This window comes from Phyllobates terribilis, unplaced genomic scaffold (assembly GCF_046119375.1).
Source record: "Phyllobates terribilis strain yellow unplaced genomic scaffold, ASM4611937v1 Scaffold_11__3_contigs__length_659146591, whole genome shotgun sequence".
Taxonomy (NCBI): Eukaryota; Metazoa; Chordata; class Amphibia; order Anura; family Dendrobatidae; genus Phyllobates; species Phyllobates terribilis.
In genome coordinates, this window is record NW_027362771.1 from 234,647,292 (window position 1) to 234,664,786 (window position 17,495).

At 40.0% G+C, this 17,495-nt stretch overlaps 1 protein-coding gene across 1 annotated transcript in view; it reads left to right on the forward strand.

Annotated features, from left to right (window-relative positions):
- Nucleotides 1-17,495, forward strand: part of LOC141167249 (interleukin-17 receptor E-like protein) — a 140,010-nt gene that overhangs the window by 41,606 nt on the left and 80,909 nt on the right. Inside the window, exons 2-4 of the mRNA XM_073654687.1 lie at nt 4,792-4,819; nt 12,187-12,336; nt 13,296-13,402. Of these exons, the coding sequence (XP_073510788.1) occupies nt 4,792-4,819; nt 12,187-12,336; nt 13,296-13,402 (285 nt within the window). The remainder of the gene's footprint in view (nt 1-4,791; nt 4,820-12,186; nt 12,337-13,295; nt 13,403-17,495) is intronic.

Here is a 17,495-nt window from a genome sequence, read left to right on the forward strand (position 1 = left end):
AAAGCATCCTGAGATCATTCACATGTGGTGTTGCTTTTCATCCATGGGAATGTGCTCATTCACAATTTTGCCTAAGAACACTGCCATAAATAAAGAATGGTATCTACCTAACCATTCTTCAAGAGAAACTTTTCCCAACAATCCAGGAGCAATTTTGTGATGTACAATGCTTTTTCCAGCATGATAGAGCACCATGTTACAATAAAAAGTTATAACCAAGTGGCTCGGGGAACAAAACATTGAAATTTTTGGTCCATTGCCAAGAAACTCCCCACATCTGTGTTACATCCGTCAGGGGCTGCAGGCTCAAAATGGCTACCTCAGACAGGTTTGGTGCAAGCTACTCTATCTGGCAGATTCCTGAGAAACCCCGATACTCTTTAACCCCTATACAGACATCTGGTTTTACAACAGGATCCAGTTGATAGCTACCATGGAAGGGCTGCCGTCCAGAGGCAGTAAAGGTCACCAAGCAGGGTCAAAGCCCAGAAGTCGTGTCAATGATAAAATCAGGATTAAAGTGGGTGGTTAAGATTCAAAGTGTAATGAGAATCAGGAGATCAGTGCATGAACAAAATCTTAAAAAATGAAAATAGTCAAAAATCAAGGACGAAAGTCAGGACTGTCCACTAGTAAATAGCAAGGCAAGTTACACAGAAGCAGGTCAGATTATAACTGGCAGTGGACTGCAGGATTTCAGGATCTTAAATAGCTTGCAGTCCCACTCAAATCACACAGCAGTTAACTCTTATGTCTCACAGTATGGATGGGACTACAAGTCCTAGTGAACACAAAACTAGAACTGAAGCCCCGAATCAACCATAACAAGAGCGCGGTGCCACCCAGCGTCAGAAGCAGAGGCAGGAAGGATAGGCACTGATACAGATGTCACAGTCTCAATACCATTGGTCAACCCTCAAAAAGTGGATGGACAAACAAAAACACTGATTAGGTAAGAATGGGTTGCCATCAGTCAGCATTTGGACGATAAGCTGATATTAAGCATGTCAGGATGAATTGTAGAAGTCTTGAAGAGTAAGGGTCAACACTGTTGCATAAACTTGATGCATTTGTCTATAAATGTTTGAAAACGCATAAAATGCTTATATTCGTACTTCAGCAACCATAGAAAAATCTGACTAAAAGATCCAAGAACACTGAAGGAGTAAACTTTGTGAAAACCAAAATTTGCGTCAGTCTCAAAATTTTTGGCTGCACATTGCTGTTGCTGTATTCTTCTCCAGATTTATCATCTGAAAATCCAGATAGAAAATCCACAACCGTTCTTATATGCAGTAATAACTTATGGAAGTAATAAGAATTGGTTACATAACATGCAAGGACATTGTACTCTTTCATTTCACTTCTTATTAAAGATGAGTGGTTCATTTAAACACAAATGAGTCATCATTTTAAGACATCTAGAAAACGGTAATGAAAAGTCTTCATTGATTGAGATTATAAATAGTAGTAGTATGTATTTCAGGGCAACTCATTTCTCTAATATAGGATTCCCTTTGAATTCCTAAGATCAGATGCATTTCTTGACAGAATGAAAGAATATGTAATAGTAATACATTTCTTATTTTATCTCCAAGAACCCCAAAAAATATTGTGTGAGCTGTTTAGGAATCTATTTACAAGCATTTTATTACAGTCTTTTAATTTTACAAATGAAAAAGTAATTAGCCAAATTAATAAAAAATTACAAGTACTATACAGACATTATTTTGAGTCTGAAAGTGAGGAATGTATGAACATCACCAAATACTAACCAGCCTACATTTAACTTACCTTGAATGATCAATTTACTGAAAAACATTTTAACCCCGTCATGACGTGGCCAATTTCCATTTTTGTTTTTTTACTACCCGTCTGCCTAGAGTCATAACTTTTTTATATTTCTGTCCACATAGATATATAAAGTCTTGTTTTTGTGGGACAAGTTGTACTTTTGAATGACAGCATTCATTTTACCACATAGTGTAGTGGAAAATGTTGGAAAAAATCCCAGTGGGGAGAAAGTATTGAAAAAATGCAATTCTGAAATTGTTTTTGGGAATTGTATTTACAGTGTACATATTGTGGTAAAAATGACCTCGCAATATGATTTTCCACATCATTACGATTACGGTGATACCAAACATGTCCTGATTTTTTTTTCACAACTAAAATAATAAAAAACACTGGAGTTTGAAAAATACATTTTTTTGGTTGTGTCGCCATTTTCGGAGACTTGCAACGTTTTCATTATTTAGGTTGATATAGCTATTTGATGGCTTATTTTTTGCAGGGCGAGACAACATTTTTTATTGATACCATTTTGGGATACATTTTTGATCACTTGTTACAGCATTTTTGTGGTATTGCAGTGACCAAAAATTTTAATTTTGTCATTTTTTAATTTTTTTAGTTTACGGTGTTTACCAATCAGATTAATTATTTTTATATTTTGATAGATTCAACTTTTCTGAACATAAAAATCATGGTCTCCTTTGAAGCCTGGCCACAGGTAGGGTCTCAAGGGAGCCCTTTAGTGACAAGCATGGGGTCTTCAAAAGAACCCCTGCTGTAGCAGCCACATGACGGGCACACCGATGAATGCATGGAATGACACCCCTCCATGCCGAAGTGTGTTAAATGCTTCGTGCCACCCAGCTCATAGCCATTACCTACTAAGTATGGGGCAGCTTTACTCCGTGAGCCTGCTCCATATATCCACCTCTGACTTGCGCCACACATGTATGGCAGGTATCGCTAAAGGGTTAAACATGACGTTGCCTTACCTCTGAAAAATCACTAAAAAGTTTCATGCACCTGGTGTCTCCATTCTGGCTAAAGAGCTGCCCACTGCCTGTTGTCAAGTGTAATCCATATCAGAGATACTGAGACAGATTATAGAAAGTGGGATCGGTCTATGTCTGCTCTTGCTGTTTTCTGAAGTTGCATATAGATGTAACAGGGAGGCAGGCTTTCAGTTCGAGGCGGGCCAACCACTGTGCAATGGGAAGTGCAATGCTTGCAGCATATCAAAGTTTATTACTGGAAAGCCCCTTTTTAGAAATGATGTGGCATGCTTTGGCTCATGAACCCAAACTCTCCATCTTCACTCTCCTCCCATCATTCCAGAATACGTTACTATTGGCTTCATCTCTTCATAAAACTTTGCTACAGAACTAGACAGGCCTATCTAGATGTGGCTACCAAAGTCTATACCATTTCTGATATTTGCTGCTCTTTGTTAATTTGTGGGGCTCTAACTGCTGGGAGCAGTCATTAAAGAGTATTTTATTTAATTAATCAAGATTTGCAAAGTTATTGATCTTTGGTATATTCTGCATTACCTTGTTCTGTTTTTGTCTATTTTTAATCTCATGCTGAAAGTTCTGACTTGCCTGTCTACTTCTTGCTGGTTTAGTAGCTGATTTGAACTAGGTGAGTTATACTCAAAGAGAAAGAGACAGAGTTTCTAGACTCCCCTCAATGCTCAGACACTTTTCTCTGAACACTTTTAGCATAGTGTTAAAGATAGAAGGAAGCAAAAACAAGGTAATCAAATATATTACAAAGATTCATAACTTTACAAAGGCTGATCAATAATTAAATGAAAGTTTAGTTACTTTTTAACCAGTATTTCACACTAGGTGGCTGGAAGCACTGCTATGTAGAAAAAATGCTGGTGATGCAACAGGCATCCTAGAGGTGGAATACTCTATTACTTAAACTCTTATCGACATATGAGGTACTGGTACATCATATGCCGGCTCCCTGAATTTGATACAGTCTCAGGAACTGAGCCTACACCTTTGCTTGCCTGCACATGATGGCTGTATTATTCAGTCATCATCTGTCTCTAACAGCCATGTCTGGAGCTGAGCACTGGCTAAGTCTGTTAATCTGTTAAATGTTGCTGTCAATTTGTGACATTTATAGCACGCGTCCCGGGGAGCGTGCTGTACTAACCATCCATAGGCACGCGTGCAATGCAATCATGGAACACCTTGGGGTTAACATAACAGTAGACCAGGAGTCTACTGAAGACACTTGTGGCTGTCATGATGGTACTTATGTGAATGCCAGCCCGTGGCTGATATTCATAGGAGACAGTGATTTTTGCTATATACTGTAATACTGCTGTATAAAAATATAGTCTCAGGGTGCAAAAAAGCAGCCATCACATAGCCACATCCACCAATATAATTAAAACATGACGGCTTTTGAAAAATGGCAACACAAGTGAAATTTGTTTTTTTTTAAAATAATCTGCATTTTTTTCACCACCTAAATAAAAAACAGCTATGCAAGTTTGGTATTGCGGTAATTGTACTGACATGGAGAATCATATTGCCGGGTCATTCTTTCCATATAATGAATACCGTAAATTAAAACAAAAATGAAAAAAAGAAAAACTGTTGCAGAATTGCACTTTTTTTCTCACTATCTTGTTGCACTTGGAATTTATTTCCTGCTTTCCTGTACATAACATGATAAAATTAATGGTATCATTCAAAAGTGCAAAAGTTGGATATATCGACGGAAAAAAAAAAGAAGGGGAGGGGAAAAAAGCACAAAAAATGGAAAATTGCTTGGTCAAGAAGGGCTTTCTACGTAGAAAGAAACTAGTTTACCAGAAAGCTAGCATTCTTTGTTGAGGAATACTAACAGCATTTTATCTGTTTTTATACTTACTTTTATTTTAAAATTCCAATGATTTTTTAGTTTTGACTTTAGATTTGTAAGAGTATGTGACATTTTCGTTATTAACATGTCTGCATGTTTGTTCTTTTTTAGGGCGTTCATTGCAAGAACAAACCAACGCGTAAGTACATTGATTTCATAAAGAAAAGGACATTTTAACCTTTATTTGTAACTGATATTATTGATTCATGTTAAATCGACTAGACATACTAAGAGAGGTTGAACACTTCACACATTTTTGTGGGATTTTTATGTGTTTTATAGCGATTTTTCAAAATAGAACTATGAGTTTTTGCGGCATTTGTTTTCTTTTCCATAACTACTTCCATTGAGAAAGTATGCCATTGGTATTACAACATGTAAATGGAGCGGCATGTTCAATAACTTCCTTTGTGCTAACTGCAGGTGTGACGTGTGTGCTAGTTCTTCCGTTTTTTGGAAAGCAGGGCAGTTCTCTGAACTAGTTTTTATGTGCGCTGCGCAGTGCTTCTGTTCCTTTTTTATCGCTTCATTAGAATACTGCCTGCTCATTTGTTTGGTCTCATTACGTACACGATAAGAATAGAGGGAACTCCCGGCTGCCTGTTTTCTCACCACGTCACTCTCTTCACGTCACCTAGTTTCCATTGCATTGGAAAAATGTAGAGAGGAAAGTAGGCGAATCAGCATGTGACAGGTAGTAATGTTTTATTGTCAAAAAAATCCACGCCTTATGTTGTAAATCAAGTTAGTTACAAATCATTCTTTGGATTACAGAACACAATTATCTTCAAACGTGTCATAGTAAATTAACCCTAAGTTCTTTCTTCATTTGCATGGAGATTTCTGGATTTCCTGATATGCATATCATGTATACTATTACTGGGCACGTTTTCAATATATGCCGAACAAACCCTATGAAGTATAATTGGCTTGTGGCCAAATGCACCTATGATTAATACACATACAGATACAACGTGCAATGCAAATATCAATATAAAAATATATAGAACTTTTATTAATAATTAAGGAAACTAGCTATTAAAAAAAAGGGACACGGAGACACCGTAAATGAAGCTAGGGAATTACAAATATGACCCAAACAGGAGTAATTGTAGCAGGTATAGCAATTAAATGGGATTTACTTAAAAATTTTATTTTATTCAGAAATTCTTAAAATATTCCTTTTCTAATAAAGTGCAAGAATAGTGAGATTTGTATTGTACCTCCTTACACCTAAAGGCTCAATCACCCGTATCACACAGGCGATCTCCAAATACTATCACCTTTTTTTTTTAATTACATCGGTGCATTCAATTGGCAATGAGAAATTTCCGTACAAGTTAAAAGGTCAGTGTGGCCACACTGCACATATCCACAGAACTATTCCCTACCACTACCATACTATTCCCAATGCATAATAGAGATCTCAATAGCCAAGAGTAACCCCATTCAATCTCGATGATGCTTTCGTCTCTTTATGTGTTAGGTACACCTATGTGTAGGGAATTTCTTGCGTTGGATATCAATCACCTGCCAATTATTTTAACAGTGGTGATGATCTATGCACCCATCTTAAAGGCATCAAAAAAGATTTTCTCACCAAATAGTCAGGCACCACATTCATTAGACCATAGCCACAGGTTTTAAGGCTATATTACTCATAGCCACGTATACAATGAAAGAAACAGAGGGCTATGTATGTCCAAATTTCTACAGCATTAAACATACATGTTACACACTATACCCGCAGAATACACTCTGCATAACCATCTCCTAATCCATCACTTTGGTACCATATTTTTCAGACTATAAGGTGCACCGAATCATAAGACGCACCTAGGTTTTAGAGGAGGAAAATAGAAAAAAAATAAGCAAAAAATATGGTCATGATTCCCTCTTAAGGGGTAGGGGATCTGCTGCTGACACTGTTATAGGGGTAATGTCCCCTATTTCTGTTAATATCCCCCATCCTGGTATATATGGCCCCCTCCTTCCTGTTATATATGGTCCTCATCCCCATCCTGAAATACATGGCACCTCTCATCCCCATCCTGGTATGCATGGCACCCCTCATCCCCATGCTGGTATGTGTGGCATCCTTCATCCCTCATCCTGGTATGTGTGGCCCCCCTCATCCCTCTTCCCGGTATGTATTGCACCCGTCATCTTTCATCCTGGTATGCATGGCCCCCTCCTCCCCATCCAGGTATGTATGGCACCCTTCATCCCTCATCCTGGTATGTATGGCACCCTTTATCCCTCATCCTGGTATGTATGGCCACCCTCATCCCTCTTCCTGGTATGTATGGCACCCTTCATCCCTCTTCCTGGTATGTATGGCACCCCTCATCCCTCTTCCTGGTATGTGTGGCACTCTTCATCCCTCATCCTGGTATGTATGGCCCGCCTCATCCAGGTATGCTTGGCACCCCCTGATCCAGATCAGGCTGCACACAAAAAATAAACAATTATGCTCACCTCCTCTCTCCTCCAGCGCTGAATCCTGCTCTGCTTCCAACAGGGATCTCACTGTGTGAGCCTCGCATGCCGTAACTGCCATGCGCCCTCACACTGTGAGATGCTGTGCCGGAATAGTCACTGCTCCCCACGCCGGGACTGTGTGCGTGGGGAGCAGTGACCATTCACTCACCTTAATAGCGAGAACATTGTACCAGCAGCGCGGCTCCTGCTGCTCTGCAGTCTGTGTGTCCTCTATTAAAGACCATGAATATTCACTACTCCCCACGCCCATGGGAGTGGGTTGTAGTGAATATTCATGGTCTTTAATAGCAAACACACAGACAGTAGAGCGGCAGCAGGAGACACCCTGTGGATACCGTGTGTGCGGCGCTATTAAGGAGAATGAATGATCACTGCTCCGTACGCTCACAATCCCAGTGTAGGGAGCAGTGACTATTCCGGCACAGCATCTCACAGTGTGAGGGCGCATGGCAGTTATGTCATTCGTGGCTCACACAGTGAGATCCCTGTTGCCAGCAGAGCAGGACGCTGTGCTGGAGGAGAATGGTGAGCATAATTGTTTATTTTTTGTGTGCAGCATGATGGGGATCAGGGGGTGCCAAGCATACCAGGAAGAGGGATGAGGGAGGCCATACATACCCGGATGAGGGATGAAGGGTGCCATACATACCAGGAAGAGGGGTGACATACATATCAGGATGAGGGATGAAGGGTGCCATACATACCAGGAGCCGCCGCTGCAGGTACAGTGTGCACGCTATTAAGGAAAATGAATAATCACTGCTCCCCACGCCCATGGGCATGGGGAGCAGTGAATATTCATTTTCTTTAGCAGCGAGCACAGTGTAGAATGCAGCAGCGGGCTACTGCCTCCTGTGCCCTGCTCCTCCACCGCTGCTGCTCCCCCCACATCCCCCACCTGCCATAGTATATATATATATATATATATATATATATTTATATATATATCGGACTATAAGATGCACCCCTTACATTCCTACAAAATTTTGGAGGAAAAAAGTGCGTCTCAGGCTGTGTGCCCACGTAGCGTTTTTCAAGCGTATATGCTGCGGAATTTCCGCAGCGTAAACGCTTGAAAAACGCATGTAGATCCGCACCCCATGGTCCCCAATGGCATTCCGCAATGTCAATGCCCATGCTGCGGATTTTTCCGCAGCGTATATGCTGCAGTCAAAAATCCGCAGCATGTTCATTAATTTTGCGGAAGCGCCGCGGAATCAATGTGCGGATGGTACCCAAGTCTGGAGGAGAGGAGACTCTCATCCAGACCTGGGTACCAAAGAACCTGTTAAAAAAAGAATAAAATAAAGTTTATACTTATCTTCTGATGTTTTCCCTCCGTCGCGCTGTTGTCTGAAGGACCTGCCACGTCATTGAGTCATGTGACCCACCACATGACTCAATGACGTCACCGCAGGTCCTGCACACAGCAGCGTGAGCCGCTCAAGCCTCCGGACGGGGCAGAGAATGCATCAGAAGGTGAGTATAAAGTTTATTTTTTTATTTTTTACCATTCTGAACAAGTTGTCAAGCACTTTTCCAAGTGATGCTTGGAGAAGTGCTTGATAACCCGCATGCGGAAATGCATGCCAAGACGCCTCACAAACGCTTCTACCTGGCGGGAAAACCGCATGTAATATCCGCATGCGATTTTCCCGCCAGGGAGAAGCGTAAAAAATATGCTTCAGGTCCGCAACGTGGGCACATAGCCTTATAGTCCAAAAAATACGGTAAGGCTATGTGCCCACGTTGCATTTATGAAGCAGAAAATTTCTGCTGCATAAATGCAAGTCCTCTCCCGGAAAAACGCATGCGGAATTCCGCACGCGTTTATCGCGCTTTTTTCGCGCGTTTATCACGCGTTTTCCACATGCGGAATTGCCTTGCGTTTTTTATGCATTGGACAAAGGCAATTCCGCTTGCGGAAACGCAAAATTAAATGACATGCTGCGGATTTTTGAACGCGGCATAAACGCTGCGGAAAAATCCGCAGCATGTGCATAGAAGTTGCGGAAACCCATTGGGGATCATGGGGTGCGGGTTACCAAGCATTTTACAAGCGTTTCCGCTGCGGAAATTCCGCATCAAAAACGCTTGTAAAACGCTACGTGGGCACACAGCCAAAATGTGCACATTTAAACGCCATGAATTTCAATGCTTGGATATGTCAATGAAAAAATGTATATATAAAGGATTGATCTCACCCATTTGATCAGACTGGGTTCAACTGGGACTGACAGCAGGAAGTAAGACAAGCTGGCTAGGATTTAACCCCAAAGTTTCCAGAGTGGCCAGAGCCACAAGTCTCAAGAGTAAAACTTGGCTAACAAATAGTTGCCCTGCATTGGTCGATGATCGAAGCAAGAATAGAGGAGACAGGCAGTGGCACAGATGTCATAATATAGTTATCAATTGCTGTAGAAATAATTAAAGAAAGGAATAAACATTAGGAAGGAAAAGATAAGCCCCACCGAACCAGCCACACATAAGTAGAGTAAGAGGTAAACATACTTACAAATAGTAACCTGTAGTAATAAGCGAGCGTGCTCGTTTAACCCTGCAAACAGGCAATCCCTGTATGTGTCACTGCTGTGTAACAGCTGCGACACATGCAGCCACAGCGGATGCAACTGAAATGCTGAGCACGCCGAAACTACTTGGCGAGTACGCGAGCATGCTCATTTAAAGGGTTAAACGAGCATGCTCGCTCATCACTAGTAAGTTAGTAACCTGTTCTGCCCCCAAACACACTCAATGTATGTTTTGCAAACAGCTTCATCAATATAATGGATATAATTGTACCCCTTAATATTGCCATATACTTCATCACTCAAAATAATTTCATGCTAACTTCACATATGAACTCTTCCTACTATTTTATTGTGTCATTTGGTGAAAGAAATATAATGGCATGTGCCAGCTTTTAGGATTTGGGTTAGGCTCCTTTTTTCAAGAGATGTATAATGTTAATGCTATGACCTGTAAAGACATTTTACATAATAATAATAATAATAATAATAATAATAATATAATAATAACAATGAAGTGCTTTAAACTTTATGGCAAAAGTTTGGGGAAGTTCCTATCCTGTCCCAACATTTTTGTGCCCTGTGCTCAAAACAAAGTTCAAAAAGACACAGTTTGACGAGCTTATTGAAGAGGGACTAGAATGGCATCCACAGTGCCTTGATCTTCCTTTGAACATACAGTGGGTACGGAAAGTATTGAGACCCCTTTAAATTTTTCACTCTTTGTTTCATTGCAGCCATTTGGTAAATTCTAAAGAGTTCATTTTTTTTCTCATTAAAGTACACTCTGCACCCCATCTTGACTGAAAAAAACAGAAATGTAGAAATGTTTGCAAATTTATTAAAAAAGAAAAATTGAAATATCACATGGTCATAAGTATTCAGACCTTTTCCTCAGTATTGAGTAGAAGCACCCTTTGAGCTAATACAGCAATGAGTCTTCTTGGGAATGCAACAAGTTTTTCATACCTGGATTTGGGGATCCTCTGCCATTCTTCCTTGTAGATTCTCTCCAGTTCCGTCAGGTTGGATGGTGAACATTGGTGGACAGCCATTTTCCGGTCTCTTCAGAGATGCTCAATTGGGTTTAGGTCATGTCTCTGGCTGGGCCAGTCAAGAATGGTCGCAGAGTTGTTCTGAAGCCACTCCTTTGTTATTTTAGCTGTGTGCTTAGGGTCATTGTCTTGTTGGAAGGTGAACCTTTGACCAAGTCTGAGGTCCAGAGCACTCTGGAAGAGGTTTTCATCCAGGATATCTATGCACTTGGCCGCATTCATGTTTCCTTCAATTGCAACCAGTCGTCCTGTCCCTGCAGCTGAAAAATATCCCCATAGCATGATGCTGCCACCACCATGTTTCACTGTTGGGATTGTATTGGGCAGGTGATGAGCAGTGCCTGGTTTTCTACACAGATACCACTTAGAATTATCACCAAAAAGTTCTATCTTCGTCTCATCACACCAGAGAATCTTTTTTCTCATAGTCTAGGAGATCTTCATGTGTTTTTGAGCAAACTCTATGTGGGCTTTCATATGTCTTGCATTGAGGAGAGGCTTCTGTCGGGCCACTCTGCCATAAAGGCCCGACTGGTGGAGGGCTGCAGTGATAGTTGACTTTGTGGAACTTTCTCCCATCTCCTTACTGCATCTCTGGAGCTCAGCCACAGTGATCTTTGGGTTCTTCTTTACCTCTCTCACCAAGACTCTTCTCCCACGATTGCTCAGTTTGGCTGGAAGGCCAAGTCTAGGAAGACTTCTGGTGGTCCCAAACTTCTTCCATTTAAGGATTATGGAGGCCACTGTGCTTTTAGGAACCTTGAGTAATGCTGAAATCATTTTATAACCTTGGCCAGATCTGTGCCTTGCCACAATTCTGTCTCTGAGTTCCTTGGGCCGTTTCTTTGAGCTCATGATTCTTATTTGGTCTGACATGTACTGTGAGCTGTGAGGTCTTATATAGACAGGCGTGTGCCTTTCCAAATCAAGTCCTATCAGTTTAATTAAACACAGCTGGACTCCAATGAAGGAGTAGAACCATCTCAAGGAGGATCACCAGGAAATGGATAGCATGTGACTTAAATATGAGTGTCTGAGCAAAGGGTCTGAATACGTATGACCATGTGATATTTCAGTTTTTCTTTTTTAATAAATTTCCAAAAAATTCTACATTTCTGTTTTTTTCAGTCAAGATGGGGTGCAGAGGGTACTTTAATGTGGAAAAAAATTAACTTTTTAGAATTTACCAAATGGCTGTAATGAAACAAAGAGTGAAAAATTTAAAGGGGTCTGAATACTTTCCATACTCACTGTATATGTGATAATTTGGAAACCGGATTACAAACCCATTTTACTTGTCCTATATAAGCTCCAACACTGTGGTCAGGCATCCAGATACTTTTATTTTTTAATTTACACTATATAACATTTTAAACAAATCATTCAAACACATCATTACTTTAATTTCACTTTATTTACAGATGATATGTTGAACCTATTTTGCCGAACAGCCCCTCAATCATTAACACTTAATATTCTGGAAAATATGAAAATATCTACAGTTATGAAGTGTCCACAGCCTGGTCGATGTTCTCTTCATTTAAATATAATTGGAACGGTAAATCTTGATGGTATGAACTCTGTGTAATGTTTGCCAATAATTAACCATTGATCATATTGAATTGATTGAAGGGGCCCTACTGGACAACTTCCTTTGAATCGCTCCCATGCGCAGTATAAAATAAAAATACTGTAGAATTAGATGGAATAGTGAAGGCTGCAGCTGATCGACATCCAGTGATTGGCTGCAGTGGTAACGTGACATTGTTAAGCAACATGACTAATGTGACTGTGACTGTGAGCCACAGTACATACAGTACTTATATGCAGGGGAACAACATCACTAGTCCTTTTAAAAATAAAAGGCCACGTTCACACGTTCAGTATTTGGTCATTAATTTGTACCATTATATGTAATCCAAAACCAGGAGTGGAACAATCAGAGGAAAAGTATAATAGAAACACGTCACCACTTCTGTATTTATCACCCACTCCTGGATTTGCTTTACAAATACTGATGTGAAATACTGACCAAATACTGACCTAAGTGTGGCATTTCAGAATATTATCAAACTTCTAAAACTTGTAGGTGCATAAACTTTAACTCCAGCACATATGACTTAAAAGAAACCCATCATCCGATTCATAGTGCCCAAATCACAAGCACTATGCATCATACACTGTTGTTTAGTGAGCTCAATACTTGTACAAATTGTTCATTATGGAATCCCAAAGGAAAACTAAAAGGTTTTTTTTCAGGTTTCCCCATTTAGTGTTATTTATAGAATAAAATTGAATTGTGAAGGACAAGATATAATTATATCCTGATGTACCAAACTTTTTTTATAACCATATATTAAGAAACTAGTATATAGTATACATGGTCAAAAGAATTACTTATTACGTTTCCTTGAATTCCCTGCACGAAGAATTGTTATATTGTATTTCTTTACCTATTATGTCTCTTTTTTACCATTAGTTAGATTTGAAGCCAAGTAAATCTAAGTAGTAAAAGCCTATTTCTTTCTAGATAACATCCGTGGAGTAGAAATCTGTACTATGTCAATGAGCTCCCAACAAAACCAATGTATGCACATAAGAATTACGAAGAGTAAAGTGAAGAAATATGAACATAAGGTAAATTGAAATTACCTCTCGAAGAGCTACAGTTAAACCGGCTATTGATCACACTACAAACGGGAAATTATTCGGTGAAATGATCTTTTTTGGCTTGCTTAAAAAATTGTTGTCTTCAGCAGCGCATTATCCTGTGCTGAAGTGCTGCTGAGAACAATGACAGTCTATTCGCATGGAAAGCTTTGCTACTGATCTTTCTGTCTGCATTGTAAGCTTGGTCAGCCTGTCTAAAGAGGCTAATAAATGACTACTGACTGGCATTTAGTTGATCATTGGCTGCCTAATACCGCAGGTCGAGTGGTGTAAACCCAGCATTATTTATTTTATTTATTATTTATTCACAACTAGTCTGGCAGGAGATAAGAAAGTAGGTTTCCTGCCACATATATAGACGGGTATGAGTGCAGTCACTAACTTATAGGGATAGGTAGGGACAGGTGTACACTTGTTACAAGCATACACATACAGTGGTCTGTGAAAGTATTCACCCCCCTTGGCTTTTAACCTATTTTGTTTCATTGCAACCTGTGTTTAAATATTTTTGCAATCTGATTTGTGTGAGATGCATCAGCACTAAATAGTCTAAGTTGGTGAAGTGAAGTGAGAAAAATATAGGCATAAATTACATTTATAGGATCAAATAACTAAAAATTGGCATGTGCATATGTATTCACCACTTTTGCTATGAAGTCCCTAAGCATTTCTGGTGCAAGCAATTACCTTCATAAGTCACGTGCTTAGTGTAAGGATGTCCACCTGTGTGCAATCTAAGTCTCACATGGTCTGTCAGTATATACACACCTTTTCTGAAAGGCCACAGAGGCTGCAACACCATAAATCAAGAGGCACCACTAACCAAACAACATAATGAAGACCAAGGAGATCTCCAAACAAGTAAGGGACAAAGTTATTGAGAAGTACATGTCAGGGTTTTCCAATCTCTGATGATCCCCCGGAGCATCATCAAATCTATTATCATCTAATGGAAAGAACATGGTACCACAACAAACCTGTTAAACACCTAGGCAAAAAAATATGAAACAGGTCCTAATTATTCAGCAACAACAAGAGGAAAAAAGACCCCTAAAAGGTAACTTTTATTAATTAAATCTAAAAAGGACTAAAAAAATCCATACACGAACAACAATGACACTCATAATAATGGAACATCAGATTCAGGTCTTATACCGTAAGGAAGGAATACAGACTAATACTGTCCCTATTTTGTCCCTAATTCCTCTCCCTTCCTGACAGCGGAGGTTAGCACCCTCAGGGGACCTGAGGAGGACATCAATCTCTCTCCTCAGATAACAGTTACTTTTAGGGGTCTTTTTTCCTCTGGTTGTTGCACCACAACATACCTGCCAAGAGAGGGCCATTCACCAAAAATCTCAGCATGCGCAAGGAGGGCATTAATCAGAGAGGCAGCACAGACACTAAAGGTAACCCTGAAGGAGCTCAGATACTTGAGTATTTGTTCATATGACCACAATAAGCCATACACTCCATAGAAGTGGTCATTATGGAAGAGTGGGCAGAAAAAAACCTTTAAATGCACACAAAAATTGTAAGACTCATTTTGAGTTTGCCAAAACACATATGGGAGACTCCCCAAATGTATAGAAAAAGGTCAGATGAGATCAAAATTGAACTTTTTGGCCACCAAAGTAAAAAATATGTCTGGTGCCAAACTAACACAGCTAATCACCCCAAGAACACCATCCCCACAGTGAAACATGGAGGTGACAGCATGCTGTGGGAATATTTTTCCCACATACAAATATAGGGATATTCTTGAGCAAAACGTGTTTCAGTTTGTCAGTGATTTGAAACTGGGACAGAGGTTCACCTTCCAACAAGACAATGGCCCAAAGCATACTGCTAAAGCAACACTCGAGTGGTTTAAGGGGAAAAGTGTAAATGTTTTGGAATGACCTACTCTAAGCCAGACTTTAATCCAATTGAGAATCTGTGGTCAGACTTGAAGATTGCTGTTCACCAGAGGATACCATCTGGCTTGAAGAAGCTGGAGCAGTTTTGCCTTAAGGAATGGGCAAAAATCCCAGTGGCAAAATGTGCAAAGCTCATACACTGTGTGCAGAATTATTAGGCAAGTTGTATTATAGAGGATTATTTTTATTATTGATCAACAACTATGTTCTCAATCAATCGAAAAGACTTATAAATATCCAAGCTTAATATTTTTGGAAGTTGGAGTGTTTTTTTTTTAGATTTGGCTATCTTAGGAGGATATCTGTTTATGCAGGTAACTATTACTGTGCAAAATTATTAGGCAACTTAATAAAAAACAAATATAATCCCATCTCACTTGTTTATTTTCACCAGGTAAACCAATATCAGTGCACAAAATTTAGAAATAAACATTTCTGACATGCAAAAACAAAACCCCCCAAAAATAGTGATCAATATAGCCACCTTTCTTTATGATGACACTCAACAGCCTTCCATCCATAGATTTTGTCTGTTGCTTGATCTGTTTTCGATCAACATTGCGTGCAGCAGCCACCACAGCCTCCCAGACACTGTTCCCAGAGGTGTACTGTTTTCCCTCCCTGTAGATCTCACATTTTATGATGGACCACAGGTTCTCTATGGGGTTCAGATCAGGTGAACAAGGGCGCTATGTTTTTATTTTTTCTTCTTTTAGACCTTTACTGGCCAGCCACGCTGTGGAGTAGTTGGATGCATGTGATGGAGCATTGTCCTGCATGAAAATCATGTTTTTCTTGAACAATACTGACTTCTTACTGTACCACTGCTTGAAGAAGTTTTCTTCCAGAAACTGGCAGTAGGTCTGGGAGTTGAGCTTCACTCCATCCTCAACCCGAAAAGGTCCCACAAGTTCATCTTTGATGATACCAGCCCATACCAGTACCCCACCTCCACCTTGCTGGCATCTGAGTCGGAGTGGAGCTCTCTGCCCTTTATTGATCCAGCCTCTGGCCCATCCATCTGGCCCACCAAGAGTCACGCTCATTTCATCAGTCCATAAATCCTTTGAAAAATCAGTCTTAAGATATTTCTTGACCCATTCTTGATGTTTTATCTTATGTTTCTTGTTCAAAGGTGGTCGTTTTTCATCCTTCCTTACCTTGGCCATGTCCCTGAGTATTGCACACCTTGTGCTTTTTGATACTCCAGTAACGTTGCAGCTCTGAAATATGGCAAAACTGGTGGCGAATGGCATCTTGGCAACTTCACGCTTGATTTTCCTCAATTCATGGGCAGTTATTTTGCGCCTTTTTTGGCCAACACGCTTCTTGCGACCCTGTTCACTATTTGCCATGAAACACTTGATTGTTTGGTGATCACGATTCAAAAGTTTGGAAATTTCAAGACTGCTGCATCCCTCTGCAAGACATCTCACAATTTTGGACTTTTCAGGGCCTGTCAAATCTTCTGACCCATTTTGCCAAAGGAAAGGAAGTTGCCTAATAATTAAACACACATTATATAGGGTGTTGATGTCATTAGTCAACACCCCTCCTCATTACAGAGATGCACATCACCAGATTTACTTAATTGGTAGTTGGATCTCAAGCCTATGCAGCTTGGAGTAGGACAACATGTATAAAAAGTATCAAAGTGATCAAAATATGCATTTGCCTAATAATTCTGCACGTGGTGTAGAGACTTATCCAACGAGACTTGCAGCTGTAATTGCTGCAAAAGGAGGCTCTATAAAGTATTGACTTTAGAGGGGGTGAATAGTTATGTACACTGAAGTCTTTAGCTATTTTGTCCTATTTTCCTATTTGTTGTTTGCTTCACAAAGAAAAAAGAAAACCAAATGTTCACAGGTGTAGGAATGCCAAGGGGGTGAATACTTTTGCAAGCCACTATATAAGGGCATATACACATGCATAGACTGAAGGCGCACTTTGCTTGTGTACTTTTGACTGGGTTGACATGTAAACCACGCTGCCAAACACTCCAAACTAATGTGTTAGAATCCCATGTTGTGAATATGGCTCCGTCATCACACCCCAAAATGAATATAACCTAGACTCCCAAAAAAGTAGACAAGAATTGTAGCATTCACTAATCTGGTCCATTTTAGATATCAGAATAC